This window comes from Argopecten irradians, chromosome 11 (genome assembly GCF_041381155.1).
Source record: "Argopecten irradians isolate NY chromosome 11, Ai_NY, whole genome shotgun sequence".
In the NCBI taxonomy this organism is placed as follows: Eukaryota; Metazoa; Mollusca; class Bivalvia; order Pectinida; family Pectinidae; genus Argopecten; species Argopecten irradians.
In genome coordinates this window covers 31596934-31615675 of record NC_091144.1, presented here as the reverse complement: position 1 = coordinate 31615675, position 18742 = coordinate 31596934, and the positions used below count along the sequence as shown (strand labels likewise).

Here is an 18742-nt window from a genome sequence, read left to right as displayed (position 1 = left end):
GGGCAAGCTAGGGCATCTTTTACTGTTATTCCATCGACGATAGAAATAATAGTCCTGTACAAACATTATTTGGTATCACATGGTATCACATGGTATGTTAATTAGTCCCATTTTACTCTTGGTTTCTAGATTTCTACACCAGAGTCAATTAGGAAAGACTTAGTTTTGGTTCTTCACTTCATTCATATTCGATACATTCAATATTTCGATAATCATTACCTTGAATATTGGTTTAGTTGTGTCTGCATTCATGGTTGTTTTTGATAAACATTTGATCACCATATACAGTTTGTAGCACTGTTTATTTATCAAAAGATATTAAATCCTCATATATAATAAGATCCAGCACATATTGAGAAGATTTAATTTTGTTTGTTATGTTGATTTTTATGTTGTAATGTACCCATCCTTCTATTGATAATTGAGGTAACAGTCCTGATCATGTATTTTATAATGCTTATAATACTTTATGGCTTTCTATAAATAATGAAAAAAATAGTTTTTCACGCCATTCTCAGATTTTTACCATAGAGGTAAGAAAAATTAAGTTTGAAAACAAAGAAAAAATAATTATTTAGAAATAAGCAGAAGGATAGATGGAAATTTATTTTGTTTCAACTTTACTGACCAATGTAATGGGACAGGAAAACTTTAATGAAAGCATCAGTTCATTAATACAGCTTTATTTTTCTATATGAAGCAAGTGTTTTACAATGAGATTAGAGGTAGAGACATGGCGATGGTGGTGCGATGATAGTGCGTATGTTAAGTAATAGCATGTGGATGCTGTGTGAATGAAAGAGAAGATTTATCGTGTTGTGTTGTAACAGCAAGTAAAAATAAATACAAAAATACAAATTACATTTGTTGTCTTTAATGTAAATTAATTAAGACTCCTAGTGATGATGCAATATATCTTTTGTGTAATATCCATCAACTTTTCCATATGAAAACAATAACTTGAGTAAATTTTAAAACTTTCAAGATATTTGGCATGATGATTATACAGATAATTAACAGGCAATATTTCTTCATGTGAATTTCAATTATGAATTTCACCTTAAAAATTCACATGAAATTCATGTGAATTTCAAGTGTCACATGTGAATTTCATGTGTCACATGAGAATTTCCTTTGTGGAAATCTATGTGAACACTATGTAGGCTAGAACGAATATACGGCCATGTACGAATTGGTCCCTATGTGTCGTAGTGGAGCACTGCCTCCGAAAATCACTCGGGCATAGTTTTCTTTACTTTTTTGTAGGTTTCCAATTATTTTATGCGTATACATGCGTTTACATATTATTTTTGTCCAAAACAAACATAACTACCATTCTTAATATCTGCCGTACCGCTCACAAGACGTCAAATTCACAATTTGTGGACTTGCCGTATAAATTCCCTTCAGAAAGACCTTCATATGTATTATGTAAAAAAAATAATGCCTCGGTGAGAATTTGATATTTTATGTGGTTTAGTTTTATTGCCTAGAAGGTAAGCGATATCAAACAAGTACATGAACGATAAAAATGCAAACAGACGTTTTATAATGGTTTGCATAATCATTACTTTGCTCCATTAGCAGTAATAGGCACCAATTGTAGCTCTAAAGACGACACCATTTTCTGTCAAAAAGTCTTTTGAGCTACACTATTACAGCTATATATAGGCTATTTTCGCTGTTTTTGTGCGTTGCACAGTGAAAGTCAACTATTGCACGGTAATTTGGACAACGCCCAGAAATATGAATAATTATAAGATGATCATGACCCGCGTTATGGAAATTAACATAAAATTTTATGTTCATGATACTCATAACTTTTGCGACTCTACAAAATTATCGAAGCCGATTCACATTAAAAATAAAAGCCATTTCAGCTACGGTATAAACCGTTAAAACAACAAAATTAGAACATAAATTTAAAAAAAAGAAACTTTTACGTTCTAGTCCTAATTATCCTGTCGTGTTATTGGCTGTTCATGTCAGACCACGTGTTTTTTGTCTTTTTACAAATCCAAGTATTTATAGAGTCTACCATCCCTTTATGCTCAGGTAAAATACATACCGAAAAAAAAAATAATTTTCGATATATTTTATTTCAATCCAATTCTTTATTGCTATTTAACATTTTACAGTAATTCAACGGCAATATAAACAACAGAACAGAAACAATAGCATGAACACATATAAGGTTTAGATCTACTTTAATATATGAAAGATTAAAACACGTGTTTAATTTTTAATTGCAACAAGATGTGTTTAAAACATAACAATATGGTCCCCACGTCTTTTTGCAAGCATCCTTCCCAATCACAGATGTTATAGTACACACAACACGTATATGTAACGCTACATTTAATGCAATGAGCCACATGGAATATATCCCCCTATTAGGATTATTTTCCTGATAAAACAAGTTAAATAGTATGTACAATTGGCAATGTTTAGACCTCCAGAGTCGATTCTTGGCATCAAAGAGGTTGCTCAAATATACAAATTCGGTCCTTTGTTGTCATTATTGCCGTTGACGCTAGTATTCTTAAGACAAATGTACAAATTTATGGCCGATAAAAACATACATCCACCCATATGTAGGATTATTGGCAAGCCGTCCGTAGTCCGACTACCAAAACCATAGGAATATAAAAAAAGTGCAGGCCTGAGCAACAAAAATACAACACCGTATACGTGTAGCATCAGCACAACTTCCTTGTTGATCTTGGCGCACATCTCGCAATAAGTTGCGTTCTCATGGGAGATAGCACATGAAGAGATGATTTTGACGTCTGTAACTTTAATTTCTGGAAAAAAAATGAAATTAAAAATAACTTTTAAAGATCCTTCACCGCCAACATAGCATAAATGATATTCATCATTTGAACAATAATTGGTGTTTACTCGTGTATATATATGTCTAATTAACACAAACAATAATATGAAATAATTTATTTTGCCTTTGGTGCATGCGCAATCAGTACTTTATTCCGTATAGGATATAGTGACACGGAATTTTTTCGGGATGCAATTAATTATTTTTCATATTTTTAACTTGAAGTAAAATTAGAAGCTTAAACTTTTCAATGGTGGTAATGGTGTAAAGTAAGTAACTTTTGTAACTGAAGAAAAATACTAAATCGTTTGCTCCTGTTTTTGATAGTGAAAAAATACCATTTGTCAGCGGTGGAGCATCTTTAACATTAGATCATACAAGGTTTGCACGACAATGTACATCTTATCAAACTATGTTAATAACAGAAATTCAGAATTGGCATAAACAGGGTAACCTACTTTATTGACATTATCTACATCAAATGGATTAGCCCAATGCAGTATAATTATGCAGATTTAGTTTTTAACATATAAATTGAATATAAATTGATTAAAATTATCTAATTATCAAACGTTTTTAATTTGAAAAGGATGCCAGAACATACAGTTGTATCTTGAGTTTTGATACATTTTTACCGGGTTAGCATATCAACAAAATAAGACATTATTCCTAAACTTACCGGGGTCACTTTTCTGTTGTTTCCAGAAGATGTAATAAAATACTCCACAAACAGGAACATATAAGCTAAAAGTTTCCAGTAGGAGACACACCAGGATTTTATTGGCCTCGTAATAGCAGAATGACGTGAGAATTAGGACACTTTCCAGTTGGATTTCCTGTCCAATCCCCTCGGTGTCCGAGTTCAGATAGATCAGGGATATCACTGCGGTAACGGCGTAACAGAACACTGCTTTCATTATCCAGCTGGAGGGCCTTGGTTTTAAGTTATTCCTCAGTAAACAACAAAGTACAGCTGTAAGGGCGCCATTCACGGTGATCAGCACTGCTGGGTAGAAGTCAATACAATCTTTGGTGGCGACGCTTGTTTTGAGAAACAAAACACAAACCGAATAGAGGATCAAAGATGTACCAGAAAATAGTATGAGGGCCACCAGCGTCCCATTTTTGCACGGGCGTTTCCAAGATATATACGTTGATATATTAATAACACACAGTGTGGCTGAAACAAAGACAACATGAAACACGTTCATCAGTAACCAAGCCTCCATATTGGTATTTTGTGATGTTGCAGTTCACATCTACTTAAATGTGATTCCGCACAGCACGTTGTCCTTAGTTGTACTCATCGTACCTGTTGTTGGTATGGGCCTTTGTATGAACCGATTCTTATTCTCATTGACGATAACTAAAGCAGTTGTCGTTTGTCAGTTACTCTTCGGTCTAGGGATGCATTTTCACCAGTGGGACGCTTCCTGAAATGAAAAAAGACAAGTAAAACGCTTTAAATTCGTGGTGTTCATATTTCATACAACAGTAATACATTTCCTCATCCTTACTTAGTAAACAAATACATTTCAATATGAATTTTCATAGCTATAAATAATCATCTGCATTATTACATGTACAATAGGGGAAGAAAGAGATGGGAGAAATAGAGAGAGAGAGAGAGAGAGAGAGAGAGAGAGAGAGAGAGAGAGAGAGAGAGAGAGAGAGAGAGAGAAGAGAGAGAGAGTATAGTATGGAATATATTCGCTGGAGGTTTGCAGTTCCACAAAGTTATAGGTTACTACTTTAAAATAATCAGATATATAATTTCATTGTATTTCAAGACGTGCTGTCAGAGATTGGGTGTAATTTATATAAGCTTAATCCATTTTTCCAATCTTAATTGAATTCTTCTTTACATTTATTTTCTTTGCCAATACTAATGTATTTCTGAATATCATAGTTTTCCTTTATAATAGTTTTTAATGATGTTATTGATAGGTTTTGTTGTAGACATCTAGATCTGTAAACGTATTGTTTCAAAATGAGTAAAATGAGGTTATCAGTTTTGTAATATATGTTTCTATTGTTGGGTATACCAAAAATGATAGTCTTTTTATTGAATGAAAAAGGAATAAACTAGATTTGATCGCGATCAAAACACGGGATTTCCATCCAGCAAATAATCATGTTATCGATCAGATGATCATTTTGATAATTTTCTCTTTGCATAAAATCGAACTATCTTTAATGAGCGAACAAACGGTCGAAAGAACGAACAAACGCACACCCGAGTGAAAGAAAGAAAACAATAACTATCGAACGAAAATAACAAACGAACAAAAAAAGAAAGAAAGAACGAATATAATAATTACATACACAATGTATCTGGTTGAACACGGGTATCAACGTGTCCTTCATTCCATCCGTCTTTTAATCGGACTGTGTACACTTCCGGTTACAGACATATGCCACGAACATACTTCCATATTTGATTTTATTAACTCAGACAAACAAACACACGAACACATGAATTAATGGACAGACAGATTGGACAATCACGATACGGTGATCACAATTTGCACACATGGACGAACAAACAGCGCTGAAAAAGTTGAAAGTTAGAACGCATTACGATGAAATAAATATACACATAAATAACACATACATGAAGTGGCATATTTTTTGCCTGCTGTAAAGATACACAGTAAAATCTCAATTAGTCGAAGATGAAGGGACTACCTTAAAAAGTTCTTCATCTAGACTTCGACGCATAAACTGTCTAGACAATGCACCAAGTTGTTGTTAGTTGATGTTATCACTTTGTTTGTTTGTTTGATTAATTAACGTCCTATTAACAGCTATGGTCATGTAAGGACGGCCTCCCATGTATGCGGTGTGTTGCGTGTATGTTGTGCGAGGTGCGTGTTTTGGGAGACTGCGGTAAATTCATGTTATGTCTTCTTGTATAGTGGAACTATTGCCCTTTTTATAGTGCTATATCACTGAAGCATGCCGCCGAAGACACCAAGCAACACACCCCACCCGGTCACATTATACTGACAACGGGCGAACCAGTCGTCCCACTCCCCGTTTGCTGAGCGCTAAGCAGGAGCAGAAACTACCACTTTTATAGACTTTGGTGTGTCTCGGCCAGGGGACAGAACCCAGAGCCTTCCTCACAGGGGCGAACGCTCAACGCAAGGCCAAAAGTGAGGCGGTGCCAAGGAAGGCATTAGGAAAGATAAAGTCTGTTAGGAAGAAAAGAAAAGATAAGATCCTAAATTTAGTCGCCTTTTACGATCATGCAATAGGGGCAGCAGGTACAATTCTAACGCCCTACCTGCAGGGCTCATGTTAAGGTCTTAAAAAGTTTTTAAGTTCTGAAATTTTGTTTTCAAATTACAATTTTATGGGACTCACGCAATAAAATCAACTGAATGGATCACTGCCTGTCGTGTGAAACATACATGTGTATTGAACGAATCACTGCCTATGATGGGATATTAAAATTTATACTATATTTTTAAATGAAATCTAATTTTGTGTGATATATGTGAAAGGAAGCCGCCATATTTTAACAACCAATTTTATGTGATTATTAACACGCAACACTGCGCGGGTGTCAGTTCGCTAAACCTGCCTATATTATTAGGCTTTTAAAATGTGTTTTTGCCTAATATATAGTTAGCTCGCGATACCTCTTAAAACGTGAAATCGGAGGAAAGATTTGGCCTACGCTACGTCAGCGGCATATTTCTAATGCATCGTCCATACCCCGCTGCCCCCATGGTATATCTCATTTGTGAAATTAAACAACTCTGCACAATGAAATACTTCTGAGACCCTTCTATTTCACACATTTGTTATGGCCGCCGACTACACATTTAGTTGAGTAAACGGCAGCAAATCACCATCGTTTCCGGTTTTATATTTAAAAAGCCACGTGTCGTTGAGGGGTAAACAAAATGCCAGCCATGTGTAGGCCCATCCTCGATATTCCAGGGGTTCCGATCACTAACGATCTCTACACCCCTGGACTATCTCATAGTAAAACTGGAGGCAACAGAATAGAACAGGTAACTTAGTCACTTGATGTACATCAAAAGAGCCGTATAACTGTACACTGCGGTTAACTCTGTGGCTTTGATGTTAGGCGTTGCTCTCTCTGTAGTCTTCAAATGAAATATTTGCTAGCCTGTGATTGGTCAAATGTTTTCAGCTGAGCTGCCTTCAATTTCACTATGAGATAGTCCAGGGGTGTAGAGATCGTAAGTGATCGGAAGCCCTGGAGTATCGAGGATGGTGTAGGCCTGTAGTGAGCTACATGTAGATGCGGTACCGCCGCCGTGTTCAATTTAAATGCTTGACAACATGTCGTGTATGTCGACCGTGATTCCACTATAACAAATCTAAGTGGTTGGTATTTTGTTTTGTCTCAATAGACAGTCTATTAATCTGTATGTTCGTACGAAATGACAGGACACACACTGCGTACAGCACACACATACTTTGAGATATATTTCATTAAGTCAGATAGACAAACAAAACAAACCCACGAACAAACGAATGGACAGACAGACGGACTGAATGATGGATGGAGGGATGGACAGGCAGACACGCACGATATACGATTTCAATTTGCACACAAGGACGAACGAACAGTGCTGAGCCAATCAGCGGGACTCTGGTGAGAAAAAAAAATTCCCAATTTTAATGGGATTTGAATTGCAATATTTGGAGGGCTATATTTCCGCCATTTTCGAATTCATGATTTCGAAATTATAACCCTGTAGAGACAATAGGCCAGAGTCTCAATTTACAAAAAATCAACACCCTACATTAAATAATAAAGGCGCTACGAGGCCAGAGATTACGGAATAAAAGGAGGAAATGGAACAAATTGCCATATTTGGAGAGCTATATTTCCGCCATTTTTCTATATAACCCATTGGAATTCATAATGTTTGAAGACAAAAGTTCATGCAACATAGGTACGAAAAATTAACTCTGTATATACAGGTTTAAAGCCGCTGAAACAACTGTCGCAAGGACAAAAAAAAATAGAAATTTCGATTTTTGATGTCCTATATCTCCGCCATTTTGAATAATATAACAATGGAATTAGTCATTATATGTGTCTGAGAGCATGTTTTTTAACATCCAATTCAAAACATTTCTCTTTGAAATTTCAAAGTCTGCGCCAAGTAAAAATAAAAATTTCGATTTTTAATGTCCAATATCTCCGCCATTTTAAATCATATGACCTTGAAATTGGTCATTTTATGTGCTTGAGAGCATATTCTTTCATATGCGCCTTTCAAAACATTTCTATGGTAAAGCTCATTTTTGATCTTTGTTTGACCTCATTTGACCCTCTAGCGAACTCTTGACCTAGACATAATCTCTGATAACAAATAATAAGAAAAAAACGTTCGATATCGCGATCTACATAAATAACGAAATGCACACGTTGAATAGCGTACGGTTATGAAGCTTTGAACGTTTAAAGTTTGGTCGAAAAAAGTTGTTTTTTACGTCTGTGACCTTGACCTTGAACATTATTGTAAAAAAATCGAACGCACATTTCAAGATCTTATGTACGTTCATAACGTGTCCAAAGTTGAGCGTCGTACATTAGTCCGTTAGTGAGATATCCTGCTAACAAGATTTGTGGAAATAAGAAAAAAAAGAAAAAAATTAAGAAAAAACATAACAATAACAATAGGGATTTCCATCCGTAAATGGAAATCCCTAATAATAAATCTAGCAACAATTAAAAATTTTCAAAAAATAATTGTACTTCTCTGCATTCCCAAAATATTTGTGTTATTGTTTCTATTTCTGTGTTACAGAAAAAAGCAATGTGGATTTTCAGATAAGCCAATTTTAAATACATATGAGTTTTTTGTGAGGATATGTTGATTTATACTGTATTGTAGCCATTAAGGTTTTGAGCTTGAAGTAACAGAGAAAGGAGTCAAGTATATTTCTTCCAAGTTTCCTCATTAATTTCAAATAAATTGTTCCATTTTCCTTTACCAGAAGACCTAGTGTTATTTTGACAAAGTATGTGGTAGAAATCTTTTGATCCCTTTTTATGTTTAATAAAAATTTCTAAATTATGGGGTATAAATGGATATGACAGATTGAAATTATCAAACTGTTTGTGAGATAAGTACTCTCTACATGAATTTATAATTCCCTGGTAAGTTAAAAATTAGTATTAACATTTTTTTTTTTGTAAATTCATGAAAATTGTAACCACTTAACGAGTATGGACATTTCAAAAGGTCACTAAGAAAAATAACATTGTTCTTGTACCAGTTTTTATAAAATACCATATTCCTATTTATTATTATATCCCTATTGTACGAAATAGGTGTTTTCGAAATGCCTGATATATCATGATCATTTAACTGTTTGTTTCTTAATAAGACAATTCCAAGAATTAAAAACATCTTTCCAAAATTGATTATTACATTTAGATTCACATTCTTCAATATATCCTTCTCCACAATTAGCCATAATGTTTGTGTTAATATTGGTTTTTAGAATCACTTGCCATTTACTTTGTTTGTTTGTTTGTTTGATTAATTAACGTCCTATTAACAGCTATGGTCATGTAAGGACGGCCTCCCATGTATGCGGTGTGTTGCGTGTATGTTGTGCGAGGTGCGTGTTTTGGGAGACTGCGATATATTCATGTTATGTCTTCTTGTATAGTGGAACTGTTGCCCTTTTTATAGTGCTATATCACTGAAGCATGCCGCCGAAGACACCAAGCAACACACCCCACCCGGTCACATTATACTGACAACGGGCGAACCAGTCGTCCCACTCCCTGTATGCTGAGCGCTAAGCAGGAGCAGAAACTACCACTTTTATAGACTTTGGTGTGTCTCGACTAGGGGACAGAACCCAGAGCCTTCCTCACAGGGGCGAACGCTCACCTCAAGGCCAAAAGTGAGGCGGTGCCAAGACAGGCATTAGGAAAGATAAAGTCAGTTAGGAAGAAGAGAAAATATAAGATCCTAAATTTAGTCGCCTTTTACGATCATGCAATAGGGGCAGCAGGTACAATTCTAACGCCCTACCTGCAGGGCAGAACCGCCATTTACTTGACCTTGTGTATAATCTTCTGATCCATGTTAACTTGAGAGCCCTGATAAAAGAGTATATTTCTATCATTCTAAGACCGCCTTCACTGTATTCCTTTATAATAATATCTCTCTTCACCTTATCTTCTTTACTGTTCAAAAGGAATTTAAATATTTCTGAGTTAAGAGCTTTTATGAAATATATATCAGAATTTGGCAGTGCTATGAAGAGGTGATTAAGCTGTGAAATTAGTAGCGAATTAATAACTTGCACTTTGCCGATAGGTGTAAGAATTCGTTTATTCCATATATTCAGAATTGGTTTAAGTTAAATAAGTTTCTTGTCATAATTCATTTTTACCATTCTATGTATTCTACATTAAAATCAATACCCAAAACTGTAAAACTCCTTTTTCCCCAATGCAAGTTCCTTTCTGGACAATATTGTTCATCACTATATTTCTTATTCCCTATCCAAATTACTTCAGTCTTACCCTTGTTTACTTCTAAGCCAGATATTTCTGCATATTTTTTCAATTCTTTCAATGTTTCCCTTAATGATTGTCTTGACCCATCTAATATAACAGATGTATCATCAGCATATTTGGATAGTAATATAGGAGTGTCATCAATGTTAATACCCTTAATGTTTACATTATTGCTAATTCTAATTCCTAAAACTTCAGCACAGAGAATAAACAAATATGGGGAGATAGGATCACCTTGTCGACATCCTCTATTGATAAGAAAAATGGAGACAAATTCCCCCCTGGTTAACAGTTGAATTAGAACCATTTTGAAAAACATTCACCCATTTTCGTATGTCATTTCCGAAGTTAAAGAAGTTAAGTACATTATCAATAAAATTCCAACTGACCGAATCAAACGCTTTTTCAAAATCCACATTTAACAACATACCCGGAATATCATTTTCATCTACATAATGCATAATATCATATATAATTCTTGTGTTCTCACCAATATATCTTCCTGATATAAATCCAGACTGATCTGTGTTTATAATAGTGTCTAAAACTTTTCTAATTCTATTAGCAATAGTGCCTGATGTAATTTTATATATTGTATTCAAGAGTGAAATTGGTCTCCAAGTTTTAATATACTGTCTTGGCTTATCTCCCTGAGGTAAACAAGTTATGATTCCATGCCTTTGTGTTACTGAAAGTTTGTTAGTATTAAACCCATGTTGAATCGAACTGACTACAAAATGACCAAGCTGTTTCAAAAAACATGTTAAAAATTCTACAGTGAAGCCATCTGATCCAGGACTTTCATTATTTTTCATATATTTTTTTAAAGTAACACCTGCCCCTTTATATTACCCTCTAAACTGTTGGATTCAGTTTTGGTATACTATCATGTCAAGATATTCATTTAAGTTAGTATCATGTAATTCTAATTCTTCTGAAAATAGATTTTCATAGAACTGCTTAACTTCAGTTAAAATTTCATCTTGATCTGTTTTAATCTCTCCATCATCTTTTTCAATTACTGGTATAATTTTAGTGACAAAATTCCTGTTTTTCAAACTAAAAAAAAATTTGATTTTTCCCCCTCTTCGACCCATTTCACTTTTGACCTTAGTATACTTCCTTTAAGATTATGTTTTCTGAGGGACTCTAGTTTTTTCTGTGCTTTTGCTAATTCTTCTTAACATTTTCCTGATTTTCCAATTCTTTAATGAGTTTCCTTTATGACAATTCTTGGTTTGTTCTTTGCTTTTTCTTAAACGATGAGTATGAAAAAGTTTTCCTTCTGATCTCAAATAAAAGGGTTTCTAAAAAAAGTTGATCATCTATTGAAAATTGAATATTATCATCTAAAATTTGAGTCAAATTCTCCAGATTATAAATAGGTAAAGCATACTGAGTTTTAATATCTGTTATGTGTTAATAATATTTATTAAGTTAAGATATTCTAAATCATGTAATAGGGAGTTATTAAACTTCCATAATCCTATGCCTTATCTAAATTCATTAAAACTTAAAGTTATGTATGACATAGAATGATCGGATCGATATTTTCTTAAACTAGAAATAAGATTCTCTGAAATTAAAAAAATAGTCTAGTCTAGCCTGTTTTACTGGCCTTGTTCTTCTCCAAGCAAACCTTTTACAATCTTGATGTTTATTTCTATAAATGTCAATCAAACCAAGCTCATTTATTATTAAAAAAAAACAACATTTCTCTTGCCCTAGGGTTATTTACATGCATATAATTGGATTAATCTAAACTAGGATCTAAGACTAAGTTAAAATCCACACAAATTATAAAAGGATCATTTCCAAAATCTTGTGCAACCTCTAGTAATTTACTATAATATGATGGGGTATCTGAATTTGGACCATACAAACTTATTAGTGTAAAATGTTTTTCATTTGTCTACACATCTGAAACAATCATATTTCCATGCAAGTCCCTTTTCTCTTTTAAAATCTTGACCTCAAAATTGTTATTGAATAAAACTGCCACCCCTCTGGAGTTTGAGCTAAACGAGCTGAAATAACAGGTATGTCCCCATTCCGACCTTATCATAGTTTCCATTACTGTAGTAAAATGCGTATCTTGTAAGCAATAGATATTAAAATTCATACTTCTTAAATAATGGAGCACGTCTTTTCTTTTATTTTCATCACCCAGACAGTTAGCACTCAGAATTTTAACTTCTTCCATGCATTATTTGTATAGTGATAACTGCTTACCTGACAGCGACGAGTTATTTCTCTGTGATATTGAAAGAATGTGAATAGGTAGAAAGGCAAGAGAAGAAAATAGAGAACAAGATAGTATTTAAATGACATAAACATAGGTCAACAACAATGTAGTAGCGACCACCAGACACAGCGAAAACCGTAACATTAAGTAAACAATCAACACTGACGTCGCGCACAATGTTCGGTCACTTTCATGTAACGTCATTGAATGTAAAAGACGCCATTATTTTATAACATGACGAGCGCAATTGACGTCATTTCCGACATTCGGCAAACCTGCAAGACAAAGAAACAACGGAATTTTTCGAATACTGTTTTGAATTTTCAGTAGAGATTTCGCACACGTATATTTGAGCAAAAACGTATTTTCTTCTGAATAGAAAACATAATTCCTAATATAAAGTCATTTTTCAACGTCGTGAATTTGCGTGACAGAACAGTCAATCTAAAAATTTCATTTTGTGTCATTTCTGCAAGACAAAGGTTTTGTTCGATAAAAAAGTAGAACGACGTTGCAGTCTATATTTTCTGACATGTTCTTAAAATAGAAGAAAAATGTATTTTTATTTTAACAATTCATGTCTCTATGTCATGAATTAGTACCTTTTTGTACTGTGTGTACTGTGTGTATTTGTGGTTTTTCACTTTTTTTGTCTTTTCTCTTCGGATCTTTCGATCGGCAAGTCTACAAACAAACTCCACCATTTTGAAGTATGACGTCACAATTCATTATAACGAAATGACGTCATGATAGTACGTTTTCGGGGAATCTCTGGGTCAAATTTTACCGCCATGTGGTGTTCAGTATGACCACAGTGACTCTTTAACTGAAACCGCATACAGATGCGTGTTACATCTGTCGCGCCAAAAAACGTCATTTTCTCAACAAAAACGCATCAATAGAAGAAACAATATTGCAGACATTTTGATAAAAATCCTCCCGTAATTGAATAAATATATCCTTTCTGTTTTTCAATTTAAAAAAAAAAATAGTATTGCGCTAATATTATTTTACTGTTCAACGCTTTTTCCAATGAAATTCCGGCTTGACGTAAAAGTGACCGAACATTGTGCGTTATGTCCACTACACTCTGAAGACCTGCGCATGCCGATATCATTTTCCGGAAAAATATAAATACGGTATGCAACGTACTCTAAACGCATATAAATACATCACATAATATGACTGAAGGCAATGCCTTAAAGGGCGCAGTCAGATGTTTCAGTAACCATTAATTATGCAGTTAAAAAGTTCAATTTATCGAAATAATGGAGCCGAATTTTCTGTTTATTTTTTCCATATATTCCATTTTTGATCAGCTGATTATATTGGAAGATTGCCTATCACTTGAACGCTTGCAAATAAAGAGCATTAAGCACAGTATATATGTTAGTTTATAAAATTCTATAACAAACTGTTGTCTATGATCAAATTTGAATTTACAGTCATCTAGGGCAAATATTGATCTTTTAAAAAAATCTCCTGGCTACATTTCAGCTTATGAAATGCTATTTTCCCGGATTTTGATTTTTTTTGAAAAGGTATCTGTTATAAGATTATACCTATAGCATGTTTTTAAAACGGTTTAAAAAGAGTGGACAAAGTCGATAACATGCCAAATATTTCGACCAAATCCAAAATTTGATTTTTTTTGCTTGAAAATCAATTCGTAATGAAAATGATTAATACATATCATTATAAATGGGTATAGAATAAAGAATGACGTATTTTTTATTAACAAAAATAATAAAAAAAATAAATAATATGTTCAAAAGATGGACACAAGGGATCCCCTTGGCGCATACCCAAAGTTTTGTTAGAAAACATCGTTTTAGGCCCTTTATGCCTTTTTGAAAAATTCACAATAGGTAAAAAAACACACATAAAGTATAGTTATGTACCTAAATTCGGAGCGTGGGCTTTCTACTTTGATATAGAAGATATCTACTGAAGCCTATCACAGTGACAACTGCCTCAAGAGGGTATAAACACTTTTTGACATGCGAGGAAACTGGCGTCATAATAATTGCTACAAAATTAAGACTATATGTCCGAGGACAGATTTAAACTATCAATACAGTGCAGTGTTAGTGTTGCAGTGTTAGTGTAAATCTTATAAAGAAGGACCATTTTACTGTTTTGCTACGTAACACAATGATATACAGTATAACCCCTCTAATTCGAAATCGCATTCCTCGAATACCCCCATTCCTCGAACTGATCGCATGGTCCCGACCGTGCCCTTATATAATTTATGTAATAAAACCCCGGATAGCTCGAACTGCTATTCGTCGAATACCCCTCATTCCTCGAACAGAAATATATCCCGTTCCCGTCAAATGCATAGTAAAGAAACCATCTATTCGTCGAACAGTGCTTCTATCGTATGGATGCGGAAGTTGTCAATTGGATTATTTAACAGAAATGAGGATTGTCCTAACGAGTCACGGCTCCGTATTTCATTATGTTATCGGTATTCAATTTCCATCCTACGGTTGCAAGTCTATTTAATGTTTTAGTTTAAGTTAAGGCTGAAAGGACAAAGCTCATCCATATGCAGCAAATCAATGGTTTTTTTTTTAATCAATGCGTTCCGTATATTGTTTTTTTTACGAATTGGGTCATTTAACGTTCCCGGTTTCTGTAAACAGCGTTTCCTCTTACATTAGTGCCTTTCAAATACGGTAATATTTTGATTAGCAATTTCTACAGCGCTTATGCATTATTTTTAAATCATTTAAAATCATCTGCGAATGGGCGAATTTTAATCAATATACTGCACTGTACCTCTTGACCTCCATGTAGATAGCTAACTAGACATTTGCTCTGCCTAATTCACCTTCAAATTCTCTTCAGCATTTCACAACGTGCATTTTTATAAAATACACATCTTATTAACATTACGATCGAAAATCACCGTTATAAATATTTTAAATGCTGGAAAACAATACTTACTACGTTATCGACATGCAAGGTTTGTCACAGACTGTGGCAATTTTCAGCATTTCACAACATGAATTTTTATAAAATTCACATTTTATTAACATTACGATTGAAAATCACCGTTATGAATAATTTAGATGGGAGAAAACAATACTTACTACGTTATCGACATGCAAGGTTTGTCACAGAATAGCAATTTTCAGCAATTCACAACGTTGAACGATTGAATATCGCCCTTATATATATATATAAATATTTTAAATGCTGGAAAACAATACTTCAAACGTTATTGACATGCAAGGTTCGTCACAGACTGTGGCCAGTACATAATTATGCCTATTTTGGCAAACCTCGGATGAGTCGAATACCCCGTATTCCTCGAACTATGAACCTGGTCCGCTGCAGTTCGAGTTAAAGGGGTTTTACTGTAGTCAACTATACGTACGTTTTGTAAATTTACAGTTAACTTATATTTTTAGGAACTGAGGTAAACTTATCGATAAACTAATAATTCTTAAGACTCTACAAAATTATTAAAATCGTTTTATTTTCATATTTTGAAAACTAAAAGCCGTTGAAGAAACAAGAGGCCCATGGGCCTTAACGGCAACCTGATATTTGAAACAAATTAGTTATGTAATTTCCTGATGCCTTTGTTCATGAAACAGGAACATGCATTCAATAGGTCTATACACAAAGTTTCATTAAGCTTTGTGCATATTTACTCACATTACTGTTTTCACAAGGTTCAATTATTATTATTGCAAAGGGCAATGACTCCGAAAATAAGTTAGAGTGAATCAATCTTATTTTCAAACTTGTTTGAGATTTTTCCAATGTTAGTCTACATAGAAAGTTTCATCAAGCTCGGTGCAAATTTACTCAAGTTATCATGTTCACAAGATTCAATAAGTATAATTGCAAAGGGCAATAACTCTGTAAGTTACGATCTAATCAGGTCGATTTTCAAACTTCGATCTTACCAATTTTAGTCTAAATACAAAGTTTCATGAAGCCGAGTGCATATTTATTCAGGTTATCTAATCGTATTCACGAGGTACAATAATGATAATTAGTGCAAAGAGCATTAACTCAGTAAATTATCGTCGGATCAAGTTGATTTTCGAACTCATTCGGGATATTTCTAATGTTTAGTCTACATACAAAATTTCCTTAAGCTAGGTTCATATTTACTAAAGTTATCGCGTTCACAAGGTCCAATAATAATTATAAGTGCAAAGGGCAATGACTACGTAAATTCCTGTCGAATCACGCTGATTTTCAAATTCGTCCGAGATCCCCCCAATGTTAGTCTACATGCATAGTTTCAATAAGCTTGGTTATACATCAAAGTTATCGAGTTCACAATGTACAATAATAATTATTAGTGCAAATTGCAATAACTCCGTTAGCTCTCAAATCATGCTGATTTTCTATCTCGTCCGAGATCTTTCCAATGTTACTCTGCATACAAAGTTTCATTAAACTCGATTTATATTTACTGAAGTTATCGCGTTCACAAGAAATGTTAACGGACGTCGCACGACGGAAGACGCACGACGACGGAAGAGGCACGACGACGGACAAAATCACATGAAAAAAACCTTTTTTTTTCACAGCATACAAACACAAAACAAAAGAAACATCTCTTTAACACTTACTTACACTCTAATATTATCTTCTATATTGTGAATGCATTGGTTTCAATATTGATAATTTATATAATTATTTCATATTATTAATCTTCAGCCAGATTTGATGATAAACCCCACTTAACATTAAACACATTTATTTTTGCCATTGCATTAGGAAAAGAACCTTTCAGATTTATAATAATTTTTAATATATTTTTTAACACTTTCAATATACAACATATTGCCTTTTACACGCTGTTTATAAATATAGTACTTGAAGATCAGCTTTACAGTGTTTTGTGCTTGGTATTGTTTACCGCGTTTGCCAAATAAGATTTCACGTTCTGAAAAGTTGATATACAGAGACGTTTTTAAGAATACCCTTTTTTCAATTCTGCTCCATAATCTATCGACTATATGTAAGACGGTTTCCTCCCTCTGCTGACAAAAAATACATAATGGGTTGTGTAACATATTAATTCTTGTTGAAACCCCACTAGAATCTAGCTGCCAATATTCTATGGGTGATTTCTTAGAGTAACATATCTTTTGTTGTACTCACAGTAACATATACTTAACATATAGTTTATGCTTACGTAGTCCTTACACAGTAGATGCAATTCAACATATGTGAACAGTTGTTAAGCTTATGCTTTCCTTTGCATTCATATATAATTAAATTAATGGCAGTATTTCTGGAACGTTTTCGTCTATCTCTTTTTTGTTTTTATCATTATGTTATCACGCTTTTTGTCGTACCTTTCACCTATTTTATTTTTTTAATTTGTTCATACATGTATAACTCTTTGTTTACGGAGGAATAAAGATACCTGTATGAATAAAGGAACGTTTATCAACACAGCAACACGTCTTAAGGACAACATTATGACCTTTAACCTTAAAACATACCCACGTGACCATTACGGGTAAACATCATGATATATAAACATAAAAGAACATATATTGAACATAAAACAGTCGTAGCACAGGAGACTGGTCTGTGTTACGAGTGGCTTCAGGCCCAGAAATTGTAGGAAAATTATATATCATATTTTACATGTACATGTGGAGCTCAAAACAATGCAATATGCATGTACATATCAACTACCTGTATATGTTGTCTCGTCCTTACCTTTTGTACGTAGTTATAGTGTAAACTAAGGCTGTATAGGTAATATTTATAAATCCTTCTTGTAAACAAATGTACACAGTGACATAGATCTGGTGTGATCATGATCCACCCGATAATAGTTCAGCATATGAAGATACACGTATACGTACACAGTCAGCCATAGTCCGATTTCAATCAATACATAATTACCTGAGGCGGTGGATCGCTGCAAATAAGTAAAGCAGGAAGCAGTGCTGAGCTAGAGCTTCTCACAGGCGGATGATTTCAGCTACCGCTAACATGTGTACACACATGCCGCTTATTTAGTTTGTGCACAAGTCCATTGAGTGTCACTGTAGAATACAATATACATCATGCTGATTTCATAACGCACACACATTTCCACACCTCCTGCCACATTAGAACAATGTACTAGTGAAAA

At 34.0% G+C, this 18742-nt stretch overlaps 1 protein-coding gene across 4 annotated transcripts; it reads right to left on the bottom strand.

The window, feature by feature from the left end:
* Positions 1–2190: 2190 nt before the first annotated feature.
* Positions 2191–18628, bottom strand: LOC138335307 (uncharacterized). 4 transcript variants are annotated; one of them, XM_069284330.1, is made up of 3 exons: positions 18511–18628; positions 3513–4266; positions 2191–2804 (listed from the first exon to the last, which is right to left on the bottom strand). In XM_069284330.1, exons 2-3 carry the CDS (start codon positions 4060–4062, stop codon positions 2488–2490), a joined length of 867 nt encoding a protein of 288 aa, XP_069140431.1. In that variant the 5' UTR covers positions 4063–4266; positions 18511–18628; the 3' UTR covers positions 2191–2487. The 4 variants fall into 4 exon arrangements, with proteins under 4 accessions (XP_069140431.1, XP_069140433.1, XP_069140432.1 ...); XM_069284332.1 differs by having other exon boundaries at positions 18397–18524; XM_069284331.1 differs by lacking the exon at positions 18511–18628 and adding an exon at positions 18322–18461.
* Between the last annotated feature and the right edge of the window lie 114 nt (positions 18629–18742).